Raw genomic sequence first — 17414 nt, forward strand, 5'->3', positions numbered from 1 at the left:
AATATTTTGCCCCTTTCCTGCCCCCCGCCCCAGGGCAGATCTGCCTCATATTTAGGCCCACCTGCCCCCAAAGTGGACAGAATGCCAATAGAAATCAGGGATTTTACTTATATGTCTATTGGAAAGCAGCCCCGTGGGCAAGGGGCACTCCCCGTTATGAGGGCAATATTTTGACCCTGTTCTGCACCCCCTCCCCGGGGCAGATTGTGTGTATTTTTAGGCCCATCTGTCCCCAAGGGGGGGCAGAAAGCCACTAGACACCAGGGATTTTATGTATTTTTATGTTGGGGAGCTGCCCCTTGGGGCAATATTGTGGCCTTCTCTGTCCCCCTGCATAACCCCAAGGGGAGGGAAGATCAGCCATATTTTTTGGTTGATCTGCCCCCAAGAAAGACAGAAACCAACTAGACACCAGGGAAAGTTTATGTGTGTGAAATAGAGTTCAGCCGAAGGTGTGCGTGCACTGGTGTTTGGCTGCCGGTGTGCGGAGACTGACACTTTGCTCGCAGTGCATGTGGGCTGGCACTTGGCTGGCGGTGGGTGTGGACTGGTACTTAGCTAGCGGTACGTGTAGACTGGAGGTACGTGTAGACTGGCACTTGACCGGCGGAATGTGTACACTGGCACTTGGCTGGAGGTGCTTGAGGACTGGTGCTTGGCTGGTGGTGCGTTTAGACCAGTGCTTGGTTGGCGGTGCGTGTAGACTGGGGGTATGCTGGGTAGTAGGACATTTTTGCCGTCCCAGTGATGCCAGAACTTTACCACACAGAAATGTGAGGAAAATGTGATATTTCTAGCTAAAGTTGAGACTTGCTGGGGATTCGGAGAAAGAAAACGTAGGGGGTACCACGCTGCCACACCTCCATGTACTCGCTCAGGTACTTAATTTTCAGAAATGTCTGAGTTTGGTAGGTTTCCCTAGATGGTAGCCGAACCAAGGACCAAAAACTCAGGTTACCCCCTTACAGAACCAACTCGTTTTGTGATAGACAATTTTGTTGTCTCCGCAATATGTTTTGGGCCGTTTCCTGTACAGGGCATTAGGCCTGCCCACACAAGAGAGGTACTATTTTTATCTGGAGAATTGGGGGAATGGTAGGTGAGAGGAAGTTTGAGGCTCCCCGCAGATGCTAGAACTTTCCATCACAGATATGTGAGGAAAATGTGCTTTGTTATTCAAATTTTGCGATTAGCAAGGGATTCGGTGTAAAAAAAACATAGTGAGAGACATGCATATCAGCCCATCCTGGGTATCCCTAGTGTCTAGTGTTCCAAGATGTACAGGTTTGCTATCTTTCCCTAGATGCTGGCTGAGCTGGGGCCCATAATCCCCAGCCAGGCACATTCAAAACAAGGGTCAGTTTTCCTGTAGAAAAATGTGATGTGTCCATGTTGCGTTTCTGTGACGGGCACAAGGCCTACCCACACAAGTGAGGTACCATTTTTATTGGGAGACTTGGGTAAATGCTGGGTGGGTGTAAGTTTGTGACTCCCTGCAGATTCCACAACTTACTATTACAGAAAAGTGAGGAACATTTGTTTTGTTAGCCAAATTTTGAGGATTGCAGGGGATTCTGGCTTAAAAACATGGATAGAGCCACACTAGTCACCCTTTCCTAGATTCCCATAGGTGTTTAATTTATTTTTTTTAAGTATTTGCTAGGTTTCACTAGATGCAGGCTGAGCTAGGGACCAAGATCCACAGCTAGGCCCTTGCAAAAATAAATAAATAAAAGGGGTCCGTTTTCCGTGGAAAAATAAAATGTGTCCACATTGCTTTTTGGGCCGTTTCCCATGGCGAGCACTAGTGAGATGCCATTTTTATCAGGAGACCAGGGGGGAATGCTGGGTCTGTGGAAGTTTGTGGCTCCCTGCAGATTCCAGAACTTTCTATCACAGAAATGTGTTTTTCAGACAGCCTTTGAGGTTTGAAAGGGATTCTGTGTAACAGCACCTGGAAAAAGTCACACAAGTCACCCCATTCTGGATTTCCCTAGGTGTCTAGTATTCCAAAATGTACAGGTTTGTTAGCTTTCCCTAGGCGCCGGCTGAGCTAGGGCCCAAAACCTACAGCTATGCACATTGCAAAGAAGGGTCTGTTTTCAGTGGAAAAATGTGATGTGTCCATGTTGCGTTTTGGGCCGTTTCCTATCACGAGAACTAGGCCTACCCACACAAGTGAGGGACCATTTGTATCGGGAGACTTAGGGAAACACTGAATATTAGAACAAGTGTTATTACCAATTGTCTTTTTCTGCATTTGTCCCTTCCAAATGTACTCCCAAATGACTCCCACAGGAGGATTGTCATCATAATTTTTCTAAATAGAACCGTCCGAATTTTAACAACTTTCACAAAAACGTCGTACCTCAGAGATTAATAAGACTCTCAAGGACTTTATCAATAGGGAAATTGTACAGACCCCTCAAATACGACAGACAACCAAAGAATGTCTTGATAAAGGTGGACTACAATTACACGAAACCACCGAAACGCGTCGACGCATCTGTATAGTACAATTAAAACCTACACCATTAACGTTTATATCTAACAATCTCTAGTGATAAAACAGTGGTGTATACAACTGGGATTTCTTTTAATGTACAATTTGTATTTTACCATTTGTGTGTTTTACAAACCTTTGTCTGTCTTTTGTTTTGTGCAGGTCACAATACAAGTGTTATTGTTGTTCCCCCCCAAAAATTTTAGGCACCATAATCTGTATAAAATGTGTTAATGAATTGTTTTTAATTATATTTTGAGTTTAATAAATTTGTTAATCCTTTCACTTCTGTGCCTATATGAGTTCTTACAGAGAGAATGTTCTTTGAGGCTAAGCTTTAGCTTGTGTTGTAATCATCTTCAAGGGAATTATCTCTTTTTCACTGGTTGGATAACCTCACTTCCCTTGAAAGTTCCAAGGGGTTCCTCTCTCTTTTTTCAAACACCTTCCAAATGTAAGACAGTGTTTAAAAAAAGAAGTAAAATTTGAAAAATGCCCTCTAAGTCACATGGTAGTATGGGCACTCAAAAATTCAGGGATGTGCAAATAACCACTGCTTATAAACTCAAGTCTTGTTCCCATTTCGGAAACACATAGGTTTCCTTGATAACTACTTTTCCCTCTTTATATTTTACCGAATGATTTGCTGTATACCCGATACACAATGAAAACCATTGCAAGCTGCAGCTGTTGATTCTGGATACCTCTAGTTTTTGGTGAACATACAAGCCCTATATATCCTGCAACTGTAAGGGTATATTGCTTTAGAAAATCTGCCATAGTAAGAAGAAGTTAAAGGAGAAAACGTAGGCATGGCACGAGGGGGTGATAGAGAAAGGAAGTTAAGGGAATTGAAGTCAAGATAATAAGCGTGGGAGGAATAAATGTAGGTGAAGAAATGTACATTCACCTTAAATAGATCATGATTGAGTTGGACTCCCTGTTCATAGGAGGTCGAAGAATGTTAATGTAGTGACTATGCTTGATAATCGTAAGGGAAGCCTCGTGAGGCTTGAGAAAATGATGTCAAGCATGTCACATTATCACACGTTTGCACTTTAATGCTTAGTGATAAATTGTATTGCTTCTTGATGATTTTTAATATTGATTGTCTTTATTCTTTATTTTATGAGTAATGCATTCAACATATTATATAGGGTATTTGATATAAGAGTAGAGAATTGTCATAGTTTATAGAGTGAGGGCAGCCGACTGGGGCCCTATAACATGATAGCGGAGAACGCTTGACAATTTAAATGTACTATTATAAAAGAAACAAAACAATAAACGAGAGGGAAGAAAATTAGTTTCTTAACAAATCTATAGATTTGAGTGGTTATTACTGGCTTAAAGTAATACATACAGAATTATCAAGCCATATAATCAGAAGAAGTTGAGGAATGGGAAATATAGTTATATTCTTCAAGCATGTTCAACTATTGAACTATTGCACCTGGCTGACAATTAATAAATTGTCTTTTCTCTCGATTGATTTTTTCAAATTGATTTTTTACATATTGTTTTCTGTCACTGCATTATTTTATTTTATCTTGCTTCTAAATCATGAATCCAACATAATATGTTGGGCCTTCGAGACCAGAAAAAGAGAATTGTCATAGCTTTCATTTTATTAATTCTTGGTATACTGTGCATGTGGTGATGGAATAGCGAAACAAAAATGTCACCTCTGCGCTGTGATTAGGGGCATAGAGATGGCCGAAACATATTAATGGTGGGCAGCAGTAATTGCGAACAAATATACTTGCGGAAGCAACTCAAGAGTTTGAGAGCCTTCATTAAGTGAGATAGGGATTGGTCTCGCATGTGTATATATATGTATATATACAAATATACATATATAAAATTATATTCAAGTTTGCCATTTATAGACATGATTATATTAACAGACTGGTGAAACAGAAGCTTACATGACTTCGAGAATCCTATTAAATACAAGAAAATGCAAGACGGAAATTACCGTCAGAGGCTTCTTGATTGCTTCTTGTATCTCCATTCTCTTCCTGGCGATGGTCTGGTCCAGCTTGCGTTCAAATGCGAGCAAGTCCATGTAGGCTTGAGATTCCGGAACAAGATCTCGTATCTTGAAAACAAAATGAGCGAAATTCAAACAAACTACAAACCAGATTCTCTTTTCAATTCCAGATTTTGTCAAACAGCTTTGTCAGGTTGGAAGAAAAGGTGGTCATACCTGGCTGTAACTGCAGAGTCTTTGATTAATTGTCCTGCTATCTCAAACTCGTGTTCAACTAGGGGCTCAAGTTGGAGACCCCTTCAAAAGAGATGAATGAGATACCTTTTCTCACCTTGCCTGTCAGAGTCCAAGTTGATTCATTTCAGTATTGCCAGAACTCATAGTCTGCCACTTAAGACTAGGCAAATATCAAGCATACTATTTATTTAGAAAATTGAAAGCAAATAAGGAAAAGCTTCTTACCTGTCACAGATGATCTCTGTCCTGGCAATCCTCGTCGTGTCACCTTGCCAGGAGTATAAATCCTGCGAGTCCAGCGGGATCCCAGAACACTTTTCAAACATTGTAAAAAACTTTGAATGCAAAAATCTCTGTTCAACAACAAAACAGAGGCAAAACATTTGCAATCTATTTTAAAGCACCGTTTGTATTGACTAGCCAGAGTAGAGGATGCTGCTATTTTTAGGGTACCTAGCCCTAAAAGTTCCAACCAGGCTACATGCACCACGAGCTAAGGGAGCTCCCTGCTGACTGAAGTCACCCATCATAGTCGTAATCCCTTCTTCTCTGTGGGGCTCCCTCAATACATATTGTGTCTGCGGCACTGGACCGTGGCTATATCGATCCAACAAAGTATGTACAAAAAGGAATGTAAGGGCTTCCCCTTACTGTGAGGGAATTATGCATCCCTCCTCAAGCTGCGGCCTGCTGTCGGAGTTGGGACGTGGAACGGGCCTAGATGTGGATTCCAGGCCGTGGCGGTGAAGGAATCGAGCTGCTAACCCGCCGCTGGACCATAGAAGTGTGGGACAAGGCCAGTTCAGACACCAGGAAGACTTCCTGCCATGTGAGGGCCAGAGGGCACTGAGGATGTAACACAGAAGTGTTCTTGCACCTGCCAGAGATAACTCGTTTCTCGCCGGCTGGCGCGCTTCTGGTGCGCTTCAAACGAAGGTCTGTACAGAATCCTGGAAACACCCAGGAAAGCTGACTGGAGCAGTGTGTTCCTCCCTTTTCCTCCTGTGAGCCATGCACCTTCCAAGCTTGGCTCCCTCTGTCTGTTCTCCTTGCTGATTCGACAGGCAACCTTAAGGAAGGAAAAATTCTTGACCAGAGGTGAGGGGTCACCCTGGGGACAGCGCAAGACACTGCACCATTAGTGGGGGTGACAGCCTTGGAGGTCCCGGCTTTGTGACGGGGGAGTGGGCGGCCTATGTTCTGATGTCCTGCCATGGCGAACAGAATTTGGTCACTGCCTTCATTTCCTCCCGCTCTTGTGAGGAAATGCTCAGCATCCAAATAGTGAATCAGTTCTAACAGTATACGCGAGGCTGAAATGGTGATGTGGCTGTGGGTGCTCTGGCACCAATGGCTACGTTAAATAATAAGACAATGTATCCTAGCCACAGCCATGGACAACAACAAGGCCTCGGGCTCTGGACAGCAAGACCGAATTGATAGATTGGCCAGGCACACAAAGGCTAGGGCAGAAGGCCAGGACGATCCCACACAGTACTCACAAGTTCATCTTCAAGAACCGGTGCCACATGATCCTAAAACACAGGTCAGAAGATGCTTAACCTAGATCCCGAAGGAATAACCTCACGGACGGCAATCAGGGTTCCTGCCCCCATTCAATTGCTTCTAGATTGCTATAGATGCTGGTACCCAGAAAAGGAACTTTGCACATGCTCTTTCCTAGAACAAGCTCACAACTTATTGGTGCCCAGGCCACAGCCGGGGGACCCTCTTTGCCCCATATTCATCAGGGCCATACATTTTGCGGAAAGAATACCTTAAAGTAGTGCAGGAAAGCAGGAAGGTAAGTTGAAACTCTTAAGATTTTAATTTTCCTCGACTACTCCAAAAGGATTCAACTGTAGTGTAATCCTTTCAAGAAGAGCATCAGAAATTGAGAGCAATTCAGCTTCACTATATATGTTACTTTACCCAGCAAGATTAAAAGTTATACATCAAGGAAAATCACAATTTGTTTTAAACCTGTGAAAGTGATTGAGAAGGGATGGAGGAATGTGTGAACTATAAGAGGACTCGAGCATTCCCAGGACTTAGAGATGGAACTGTCTTGGTGCTACGTACCTTGACAGGCGTAACAGACAATAAACTAGAGAGCAGAGGAAGACGCTAGGCTGGTTGAAAGCATTGCAAAAAGGAACAGTTGTGGACCAACCTCACTGGCTCTTGAGAAGATGAGGGGGTGTACACAGGAATGGGGATTGCAGAGAGGTTGTCAGCAGGGAGGAAGCGGTCAACCCCAAAGAGTGCATAGACATGCAGAAGAATTACATGTTTAGAACTTTGGGGGAGGGGCGTAGGGGTTGTTTCAAGCAGGCACTAATGAGATTCAACTGATGGGTAGGATAGACATATTTGCAGTGGTCGGATAGTTCTCTATCCTAAACGGAAGTTAGAAAGTTGTATTTTATGGGCGACAATGCTTTATGTTGGCAACTATATAATAAGTGGACTTTGTCAGGAATTTTGATTAGTAGCTCTTAGAAGGTAGTTCTCACACCTTCTGATAGGCACATTGGGAATGTACATTTACAATTGTCTAGAAAATAGGATGAGACAAGATTAACTGAGTTATAAGTCAGTCAAAACATTTTATTTGGCTGGGAGCCATAAATACATTACATCGAAAAACCATAATAAAACAGTTATAAAACAAGCACTATAAGAATCACGAAAACAGTGCTTATAAAATAAGTACAAGAAGAAAAACATAAAAATACCTGAGTTGATAAAGAGACGTTATTTAACCCTCTCCTAAAATTATGAGCGTGGGATACAAAGGTAATTACAGCAAAACAACAATGTTCGTTATCTAAGAGTTGAAGGTGATGCAGACAATCTTTATAGGATCTTAGACCCGGGGTACGTAAAATGTATATTATTGTTGTCTCGGACATACATAGAAACTGCAGAAAAGCATAAAATGTGCCAGTGTTTGAATAGAGGTATAGTCACAAGGACGGGGGCGGGGAGCGGGGGGTAGAACCGAGAACCTTCATGAAGTGCAAAGTGCTGAGTCTAAAAGTGGTTAGATAAAATCTATGTTCGCGATTTGAGAAACATGTTAAGAAGCGTTCCACCCCTACCCCACGCTTTAAATCGAAATAACGCTGGACTGTGCTCAGCTGTTGTTTTTTAAGGAATCTAGCTTCATTTTTATATGGGCAAAACTGAGTTTTGACTGTGAGCTTTGAGCTGTTAACAATTTCGTTTGGGGAATGGAAAAGGTTTGAAAGACCGATGTTTACAAAACCTTTTTTAACATGGGCAAGCCAAGGAATGGAAAAGGCTCGGTCCTCTCTTAAGCAGTCTTTAATGACTGAACAAGAGAAGCTAGTAAGCCTTGAATGCCAGATCGTAAGCCAAATAAGGAGTGGTGCAACCTGAACTAAATCCTCTAAGAAAGGAAGCTCGACATCCAGGTGAACAATAAGGCTGGCCGAGCTTTTGGGGGTCGCTAACAGCCTGTGTAAAAATGTATTTTCAACTTTTTGAAGGTTACCAGCTGGAATATATGCCCACAGCCCCATAACACCCCAGTGAATGACATTTACTTTTATTTAGGGTGATCAATTCCTTTACTGCTTTTTGGGCAAGTTTTTTTCAGAACCTGAAAATGCCACCAATGGACCCAGGAAATTTACGAGCCCACTGTACAGGATGAGAGACTCGAAATCCTGGTGGAAGGCTGTCCAGGCTTAGGCAGACATGTGCAACCATTGTGGAAATTATCTTTGGGCATTTTAACAAAAAAATCTAGGTTCACCAATGATTTAGACTGTTATTAATTAGTAGATCCTTTACAAATATATATTTTCTATTCCTTCTCTAAACCAACGTATGGGAATATGAGTTTTTATACTCAAAGCAGGCCATTACAAAAATATAAAGGGTGATTCAGCCTATGCAGCAAAAGGCACCTTTGAATCCTATTACCGCAGACATACCTGTCTCATGGTTGGAAAGCCTAATTTATGCATATTATGCACTTAGGCCTTATAGGCTTTAGGGCACATCTTGGGCTCTTTGAGGTGTTGAGAAGGCTTTAAATGATGCCATGGCCAGGATGAGGTAAAAAGTGTCTGAGTCTGATGTGATGATTGGACTTCAGTCTGTAGATGTGATATCCCAGGGATGACAGAAGGGCAATTATTCTTCAGAGATGGCCTGATTCTGACTGCGGAGAGCCTGCCTTGAGCAGAGACCGCAGTCGACGTGCGGGAATAGGTCTATACCTTACCTGAGAAGGTGGGCTGAGACCTGATTCACGTTTTTAAGTATCCGAGGGTAGAAGTGATATCAAAGGGTAGAAAAGCAAATTGGAACTGCACCCACCTCCATGAACCAAAGGAATCATCTGCCTGACTGCAGGATGTGCACATCAAAGTATGCATTGTGTAAGTCGAAGGATACCATCTATTCTCCTGTGTCCAGGACAGAAAGAATCTGATATATAGTGAGCATTCTGAATTTGTCCTTCTGTAACAAGGCATTCAAGGGGCAAAGTCCAAAAATCGTCCTGAGCCCTCTATCCTTCTTGGACACAAGCTAGCAGCAGGAGTGCTACCCTTCACTCATTTCTGAGTTTGATATCCTGTCAATGGCCATCTTGGACAAAGGAAACTTAATTCCTGCAGCAGGGCAGCAGCATGATCTGCTGGCAGAAACTTAAGTAGGGAGGGGTGGGATTCAGTGGTACAAGGGGAATTAAACGAATGGCAGGTCATACTTTATAAGAACAATTTACAACACCCACCGATCTAAAATGATGGATTTCCAACCAGGTAAGAAAAATCAAAACCTGCTCCCTATTGGCTGTTAATGGTATGCACAGGAAAATCAAAGTAGCTTGGTAGCAGCTGCATGGGGCGAGCAGGAGGTGGAAGACTGCTGTCCCTGGTGGTGCCCCCGCTTCTGCCATTGCTGCATTCCTTGGAGCCGTGAAAAGTCTGGGTCCTGAACGGGGAGAAGACTGACAATAGGTGAGACCCACGACTAACCTCTAAACATCTGTACTGATGACGAAACTGACGGACTAGTGAGAGCAAGCCTAGCAAGCAGGCCATATGCAGCTATCTTTGAAGAGGTCTAGTGACAAATCAGCATTTCCCCCAAATTGCCAGGATCCATCCAAGCACATGGTCATTAGAGATGCTGTGACAACGCCGGACAACCTAGTAGCGCATCCAGGCGAGATGCGCAATCACAACATTGGTGCCCATGGTGCGACCCACACAGTCCGTTGTATCAAGGCTGGCCTGATATAATGATTTGGCAGCATTTTGACCATCCTGAATCGTTTGGGGGAAAGGCTGCTCTGAATTCATCAGGAACAGCCAGCAAAATCTCACTGGCCATGTCCTTAAGAGCATATGCACAATCCCCTAGAAGGCAGACCGCATTCAGGGACCCTATGTCCTAACAGGCGGATCATAGTAATCTCTTGCCTAAGGCATCAATATGCTTAGATTCCCTATCTTCCGGTGAAGAAGGGAATGCTTTTGGGTTGACACTTTTCATGGGCGCCTGTATCACTAAGCTTACTGGTGTCAGATTCTGGGTGGGAAAGGAAGGTTCACCAAGAGCACATCTATGTAATCTTTACCCATGGCGAGTGACTGGAGGAGCTGCGTGTAGCTTCATCCTAAAAGCAATTAGGGTATCTGTTAGGGCATTACTAAACTGCAGCAACGACTCCGACATAGCAGGCCCAGGCACAAATATTTCTGTTAACTAATTAACTTTTGCTTCTAATATAGGCACATTTCACCATGAACAGTGCTCCGCTGCCTTGAGTCTAGGTTTGAGGTATAGAAATATGATTTTCATTCATGATACATACATACATAGGCAAGTGTAACCCAAGAGTTTCTGATGCCCTGTGGATAACTACCACAAAGTAGGCATTTTCTTCTGTGGCGATTCTAACTCTGGAGACGTGCCCAACCCTCTACCATTTGGTAGATCCAAGTACAATCCAGCATCAGTAGAGTGAGGGAGCAAGTTGTCCAATGCCCCCTCATTAACATATTCATGTAGTACGTCCTAAAGCCCTTAAACCGCATTAGAATCAGAGCCTAAAAAGGCTTCCAATCAATCAGGGAATTTTAAGCGCGCTCCTCACCCGTGAGGGTCTCAAGGCGCTGGGGGAAGTGGGTATGGGGGGGGGGGGGTTCGGCCAGTGCGAGGTTGGAGGATCAGAAGATTTCTTGGGTACGTGGAAGTTTAGCCTGTCGTTGAGGTATTTGGGTCCGTTGTTGTGTAGGCATTTGTAGGCGTGGGTGAGGATCTTGAAGGTGAATCTTTTCTCCGTGGAGTCTTCGTAGGTGTTGGTTGATGTGTTCTTGTCGGAGGATGCCGAGGACAAGTCAATTGTTATGTCAATAGAAGCAAAATAAAATTGCTCTCGGTATGGAATTTAGTCAGCCCAACTACAACAATGGCACTGAGTTCTAAATGAAGATCTAAATCAGAAGACATGTTACAAATCCACCCCAACCCCACAAACACTGTGTGCTTGCCCGGCAACACCATTGTAAAACTAGGTTACATTAAATGAAGTGCCATCAATGTACATAAATAAGCTGTGAAAAATCAGTGATTCTGTACTCTCCAGTTCTGTCACAAGCTTCACTCTGCGTGCATAAGGCTTGATTTCCTTCTACACATGTTCACTTTAATATCTCACTGCAGCTTTTTATGTTTACAAAACATCTACAATATGTAATAGATTTAACTACCCTGATGGAGTATTGTTCGAAATTTGGAAAAGAACCAAGACCATGTCTGAGAACATTTTTTACCCTTATTTTTTGGATTCTCCAAAACTATGTGTTGTAAGTTGTATGAAAATATATGAACAAACAATGAATTGTTTTAGACCTTGCAATGAGAACCAATTGTTAATTTCTTTTGTCAAACCTCATAAGGCGATCTCTTCTGCAACAATTTCTAGATGGGTAAGAACTGTTATGTTTGAAACTGGAATAGATTTGTCCAAGTTTGGCGCACACTCCTCTCGTGGCGCTATGGCTAGCAAAGTATTTTGGGGTGGGAGATCCCTTTCGGATATCCTTAAAGCAGCAGATTGGTAAAATGCCTCAACTTTTGTTCAATTTACCTTATACCTGTCGAACATGTAAGCAATGTTGCATTGAAAAGCTTTAAACTTGCATAAAGTAGCCTCCGGTCTTGTAATGAAATGACGATTCTCCAATTATCATACAGAGAGAATCTTGTTTTCATTAAAGACAACGGAGGCTGACATTATTCCTCCCACCACTCCCTGGTGGATGTTTTATTTAATATGTCCTTTTTAACGTTTTGCATTTAATCTTTTGTACCTTCCGAGATAAGTACTACTCCTTTTTCTTTTTCCTTTCAGATTCGGCTTCTTTATAAACCTTTTAATATGATGGAAGAAGTTGAAGCTACAGTCATTTTCTTCGCAGCTCTAAGAGGAAGTTATTTGGTTGCTATGGCACTTGTCTATGCTGTGTGGAATGTTTTATTTATGATGTAACTGTTACACTTTAAAGGGCTGCATATCTTGGGCAGCAATAAAAGTTATTGCATAATGTCCGCCTCCGTTGTCTTTAATGAAATCAAGATTCTCTCTGTATGATAATTGGAGAATCGTCATTTCCTTCTACACATGTTCACTTTAATATCTCACTGCAGCTTTTTATGTTTACAAAACATCTACAATACCTGCTTTCACAAACTTTCCTATCTGCATACTTTAAAACACGACTACTTTTTTTATGTTCAAAACGCACAAGTTACTTACCTTCGGTAACGATATATCTGTAAGAAACAGTAGTTAGTATTAGATTCCTTACCTTAGAATAACCCCAGGCGTCAGTGTGGATCCGGAAATTTTTGCGTAACAGTACCCCTGCGCGTCGGTAGGCGTCGTCTGCGGCTCCGCGTCCGTCGTCGGCGCCAGGATGACGTCGCCGGAGTACTTAGACGCCGCCCTCGCGCGCTGACTTCAGTTCTTACACGCAGCTTTTCCGCGCCAGAAACGCAGAGCCATGATAAAAACCAACACTGGTGCAATGAAACTAGGGCCCTGAGGCAAGATGGCCACTTACAGGCCGTAGGGAGCAGTCGCTCCTCTCCCCGCTCCTACAGGACATTTGGATTTGGAAAATGCCGCTGATCGTTGTTGCTGTCTGGGAAAATTAGTATGCTATATCCGCTGAACCTGGCTCAGCGTTTGTTTCTCTGGGTAGTGGAAGGTAAACCCAGACTGTTAAGAGTGCTTTGCTGGTTTGAGTACCTGAAGAAAGGCATCCCACGCCCGTGGTAGAGCTCGATGCAAAGTATGGCCCCTCGAGGTCCAAAACCTCAGAAGGAACCGCAGAAGGAGAAAGAAAGGGACAAGGCTGTCTCCAGTGATCCTGGCGTGGCAACGTTTAACACTAATTTAAGGTCGATGACCCAAAATCGAAGAAACGCAAGGAAGGATAACTCGGAAGATGCCGAGAATGGTGAGAAGCCGAAAGAAAAGGAAAAAGAAAAGAAAGAAAAAGCTCAGATGAACAAAAAAGGAGCTAAGCGCCAAAATAGCGAAGACATGGGCAAAGAAGGTAATATGCGGCAACCTACCCTTCATGAATCTTTTGCAGTCCCAGGATCGGGTCCGGCGCTCTTGCCTTCATGGATGGCCATTGCAACGAGTAGGAACACGGGTGGTCTGGGAGAGCCGAGTCCGGGCTCCGGAGATAATCGGATGATGACGGGAGCCGCAGGCAGCGAGTTTGACGCGCAGATGTCAGATGAGGCGTTGCGTTTTATGTCCTTTCCCGCGGCCTCGCTGGAGCTGGCGCTGGCAGTGCAGAGTGAGCTGATCCCTGATCGGAGCAGTCGGGCAGCCTTGGTGTGCGAAAAAGAGAGCTTTGTTGCGGGCCTGGACGGGAAGCAACAGCACGCGGATGACTCTTCTTTGTGTGGTAAGGGGGGTCAATACCCCCGGCTGTGTGCTCTGATGAGGCTGGACAAAACTTAGGCACAGAAATGCTGGCAGGGGCTGAGGCTATTACGGAGGATGGGGGCTCGTGTGTAACACCCAGGCTACAGAATAATTCCCTAGTCAACGCAGGCTCAGCAGCTGCCACCCTGCAGCCTAATCAATCAATCAATCAATCAATGACATTCATAGAGCGCACTACATACCCGTAGGGTCTCAAGGCGCTGGGGGTGGGGGGGTGCCGCTACTGCTCGAACAGCAAGGTCTTCAGCTTCTTCCTGAAGGAGAGGTGGTCTTGGGTCAGGCGCAGGTCGGTTGGGAGGGAGTTCCAGGTCTTGGCGGCCAGGTAGGAGAAGGACCTTCCTCCTGTAGTCGCTCTTCGGATGCGGGGGACGGCGGCGAGGGCGTGGTTGGCTGATCGGAGGTGGCGTTTGGGAGCGTAGAAGTTGATTCGGCTGTTGAGGTAGCTCGGGCCTTGGTCGTGTAGGGCTTTGTGTGCGTGGGTGAGGAGGCGGAAGGTGATTCTTTTGTTGACGGGGAGCCAGTGAAGGTCTCTCAGGTGTCCGGAGATGTGGCTGGTTCGTGGGATGTCGAGGATGAGTCTGGCAGAGGCGTTCTGGATCCGCTGGAGTCTTTTTTGGAGTTTGGCGGTGGTACCGGCGTAGAGGGCGTTGCCGTAGTCCAGTCGGCTAGTGACGAGGGCCTGGGTGACGGTCTTCCTGGTCTCGGTGGGGATCCACCAGAAGATCTTCCGTAGCATGCGTAGGATGTTGAAGCACGCCGAGGAGACGTTGTTGACTTGCCTGGTCATGGAGAGGGAGGAGTCCAGGATGAAGCCCAGGTTGCGTGCATGGTCTGTCGGTTTGGGTGCGGTGCCCAGGGCGGGAGGCCACCAGGAGTCGTCCCAGGCAGAGGGTGAAGAGCCCAGGATTAGGACCTCCGTCTTGTCGGAGTTCAGTTTCAGGCGGCTGGTCGTCATCCACTCGGCTACCTCTTTCATCCCTTCGTGCAGGTCGGCTCTGGCGGCGGCTGGGTCGTTGGTCAGGGAGAGGATCAGCTGGGTGTCGTCGGCGTAGGAGATTATGCTGAGGTTGTGTTGGCGTGCGATGGCCGCGAGGGGGCTCATGTAGACGTTGAAGAGGGTGGGGCTATGAGAGGATCCTTGAGGGACGCCGCAGATGACTTCGGATGCCTCTGACTTGTACGGTGGGAGGCGGACTCTCTGTGTTCTTCCGTCGAGGAAGGAGATGATCCATTCCAGCGCCTTGTCCTGGATTCCGACGTTGCTGAGGCGCTGTACTAGGGTGCGGTGGCAGACAGTGTTGAATGCCGCGGAGAGGTCTAGGAGGATGAGGGCCGCTGTTTCTCCGTTGTCCATCAGGGTTCGGATGTCATCGGTGGCGGCGATGAGGGCGGTCTCGGTGCTGTGATTGGCTCGGAAGCCGGTCTGTGAGGGGTCGAGGGATCCATTCGTCTCGAGGAAGGCGGCCATCTGCTTGTTGACGGTCTTCTCGATGACTTTGGCTGGAAATGGGAGGAGCGAGATGGGGCGGTAATTCTTGAGTTCGGTGGGGTCCGCTGTGGGTTTCTTGAGTAGAGCGCTGAGTTCGGCGTGCTTCCAGCACTCAGGGAAGGTGGCGGTGTCGAAGGATGTGTTGATGATGTCTCGCAGGTGGGGTGCGATGACAGCGTCGGCCTTATTGAAGACGTAGTGAGGGCAGGGGTCTGTCGGAGATCCAGAGTGGATGGAGTTCATCGTTTGGATGGTGTCTTCGGTGCTGATCGGGGTCCAGGCGTGGAGGGTGGTGGTGGGGGGTGGTTGTTCGGTCCTGGTGTGCGTTGGTTGGTTGTTGAAACTGTTGTGTATGTCTGCGATCTTGTTGTGGAAGTATGTAGCGAGGGAGTTGCAGAGGTCTTGCGATGGGGTGATGTCGTTGTTTCCTGCGCTGGGGTTGGATAGCTCTTTCACGATGTTGAAGAGTTCCTTGCAGTTGTGTGCGTTGTTGTCCAGCCGGTCCTTAAATGCGGTTTTCTTGGCGGCGCGGATCAGCTGGTGGTGCTTCCGGGTGGCCAGCTTGAGGGTGGTCCTGTTGTCCGGTGTAGGATCCCTTCTCCAGACTTTCTCGAGGGCTCGGCAGTTCTTCTTGGAGCTCTTGAGTTCGTCGGTGAACCACGGGGCTTTCTTGCTGCCGGGTCTGCTGGGCGGGGTCCTTAGCGGGGCGAGCTCGTCCGCGCAGATGCTGATCCACTTTGTGAGGTTGTCGGCAGCCTGGCTGGGGTTCGCTGAGCTGGCAGGAGGGTGCTGGCTCAGGGAGGTGGCGAGCTGGTCTGCTGTGATCTTGTTCCAGCTTCTGCGGGCGGTCTGTTGCTGGTGGTGGTGGGTCGTCGTTCTCTTGAAGGTGAAGTGGACGCAGCTGTGGTCCGTCCATTGAAGCTCTGTGGCGTGGCTGAAGTCGATGTCTGGGCTGGAGGAGAAGACTGCGTCGAGTGTGTGTCCGGCGAGGTGGGTGGGGGTGGACACCAGCTGCTTGAGTCCAAGATTGGCGAGGTTGTCGAGCAGGGAGCTGGTGTTGCGGTCGTTGTTGTTCTCCAGGTGGAAGTTGAGGTCCCCCAGGAGGATGTAGTCGGCGGAGGGGAGGGCGTGCGGGCTGACGAAGTCGGCGATGTCCTCGCTGAATTGTGTGCGTGGTCCCGGGGGTCGGTAGATCAGGGTGCCTCTGAGGGTGGTCTTCGGGTCGGTGTGGATCTGGAAGTGCAGGTGTTCGGCGGTGGTCAGGGTGTTGTCGGTGCTGGTTGTGAGCCGGATGGTGTTCCTGTGGATGATGGCGATGCCTCCTCCCATCTGGTTGGCGTTGCGGTCCCTCCGGACGATCTTGTAGCCTTCTGGGATAGCGATGGCGATGTCGGGAGCTGAGGAGGCGTTCATCCAGGTCTCCGTGAGGAAGGCGACGTCAGGGGCTGTGGCGTCTAGGAGGTTCCAGAGTTCGATGGCGTGTCTGTGGACGGAGCGGGTGTTGAGCAGGATGCACTTGAGGTGGTTGCTGCTGGTGTTCGGCTTGGCGGGTGCTGGTGTGCGGCAGGTCCGGATGCAGGTGAACTTGCAGGCGTGGCAGCTGAAAGGTCCGTGGGTGCGTCGTGGTGAGGCTTGGTGGCATTCTGGGAGTCGGCCGGTGTTGAGTGCGATGAGGGTGGCGGCGGTGTACGTCAGGCGGGTCGGACGGGGTCTTCGTGGGCCAGGGGTCCTGGCGCTGGTCGCGATCCGGTCGCGGACGGGCGCAGACGGGCTTACCTATGGCGCGCCTTCGGCGCACAATCGGCGCGCCCGCTGCGCGTGAACGCTGCGCGTTCGCACGGTCGCCATATAAGGCGAAGTGCGCGGGTGGGCGGAGCAGCTGGGAGGCGGGAGCGGGGAGGGAACAGAAGGAAAAAAGGGGCGGGGTCTGCGGTGGTGGCGGGAAGCGGGGAGCGGGGAGGGAAGACGGGGGGCGGCGAGGAGGGCGGGAAACAGAAGGAGGACGCTAACACGGGCAAAAACTATTAACAAAACAAGCACAAATGGAGAACAAAACAAAGCTAACACGGGCAAAAAACTATGACAAAACAAGCACAAATGGAGAACAAAATAAAGCAAAACAAACGACAGCAGGGTCAGCCGGCAGCGAGGCAGGCAGCGAGGCAGAGAGCAAGGA

The 17414-nt window shown here is 47.1% G+C and overlaps 1 protein-coding gene across 1 annotated transcript in view; it reads right to left on the reverse strand.

The window, feature by feature from the left end:
• The window catches only part of SMARCD2 (SWI/SNF related BAF chromatin remodeling complex subunit D2), a 756802-nt gene that overhangs the window by 511338 nt on the left and 228050 nt on the right, over nt 1-17414 (reverse strand). Inside the window, exon 4 of the mRNA XM_078645026.1 lies at nt 4482-4604. Coding sequence (XP_078501152.1) covers nt 4482-4604 — 123 coding nt within the window. The remainder of the gene's footprint in view (nt 1-4481; nt 4605-17414) is intronic.

This window comes from Lissotriton helveticus, chromosome 5_1, assembly GCF_964261635.1.
Source record: "Lissotriton helveticus chromosome 5_1, aLisHel1.1, whole genome shotgun sequence".
NCBI lineage: Eukaryota > Metazoa > Chordata > Amphibia > Caudata > Salamandridae > Lissotriton > Lissotriton helveticus.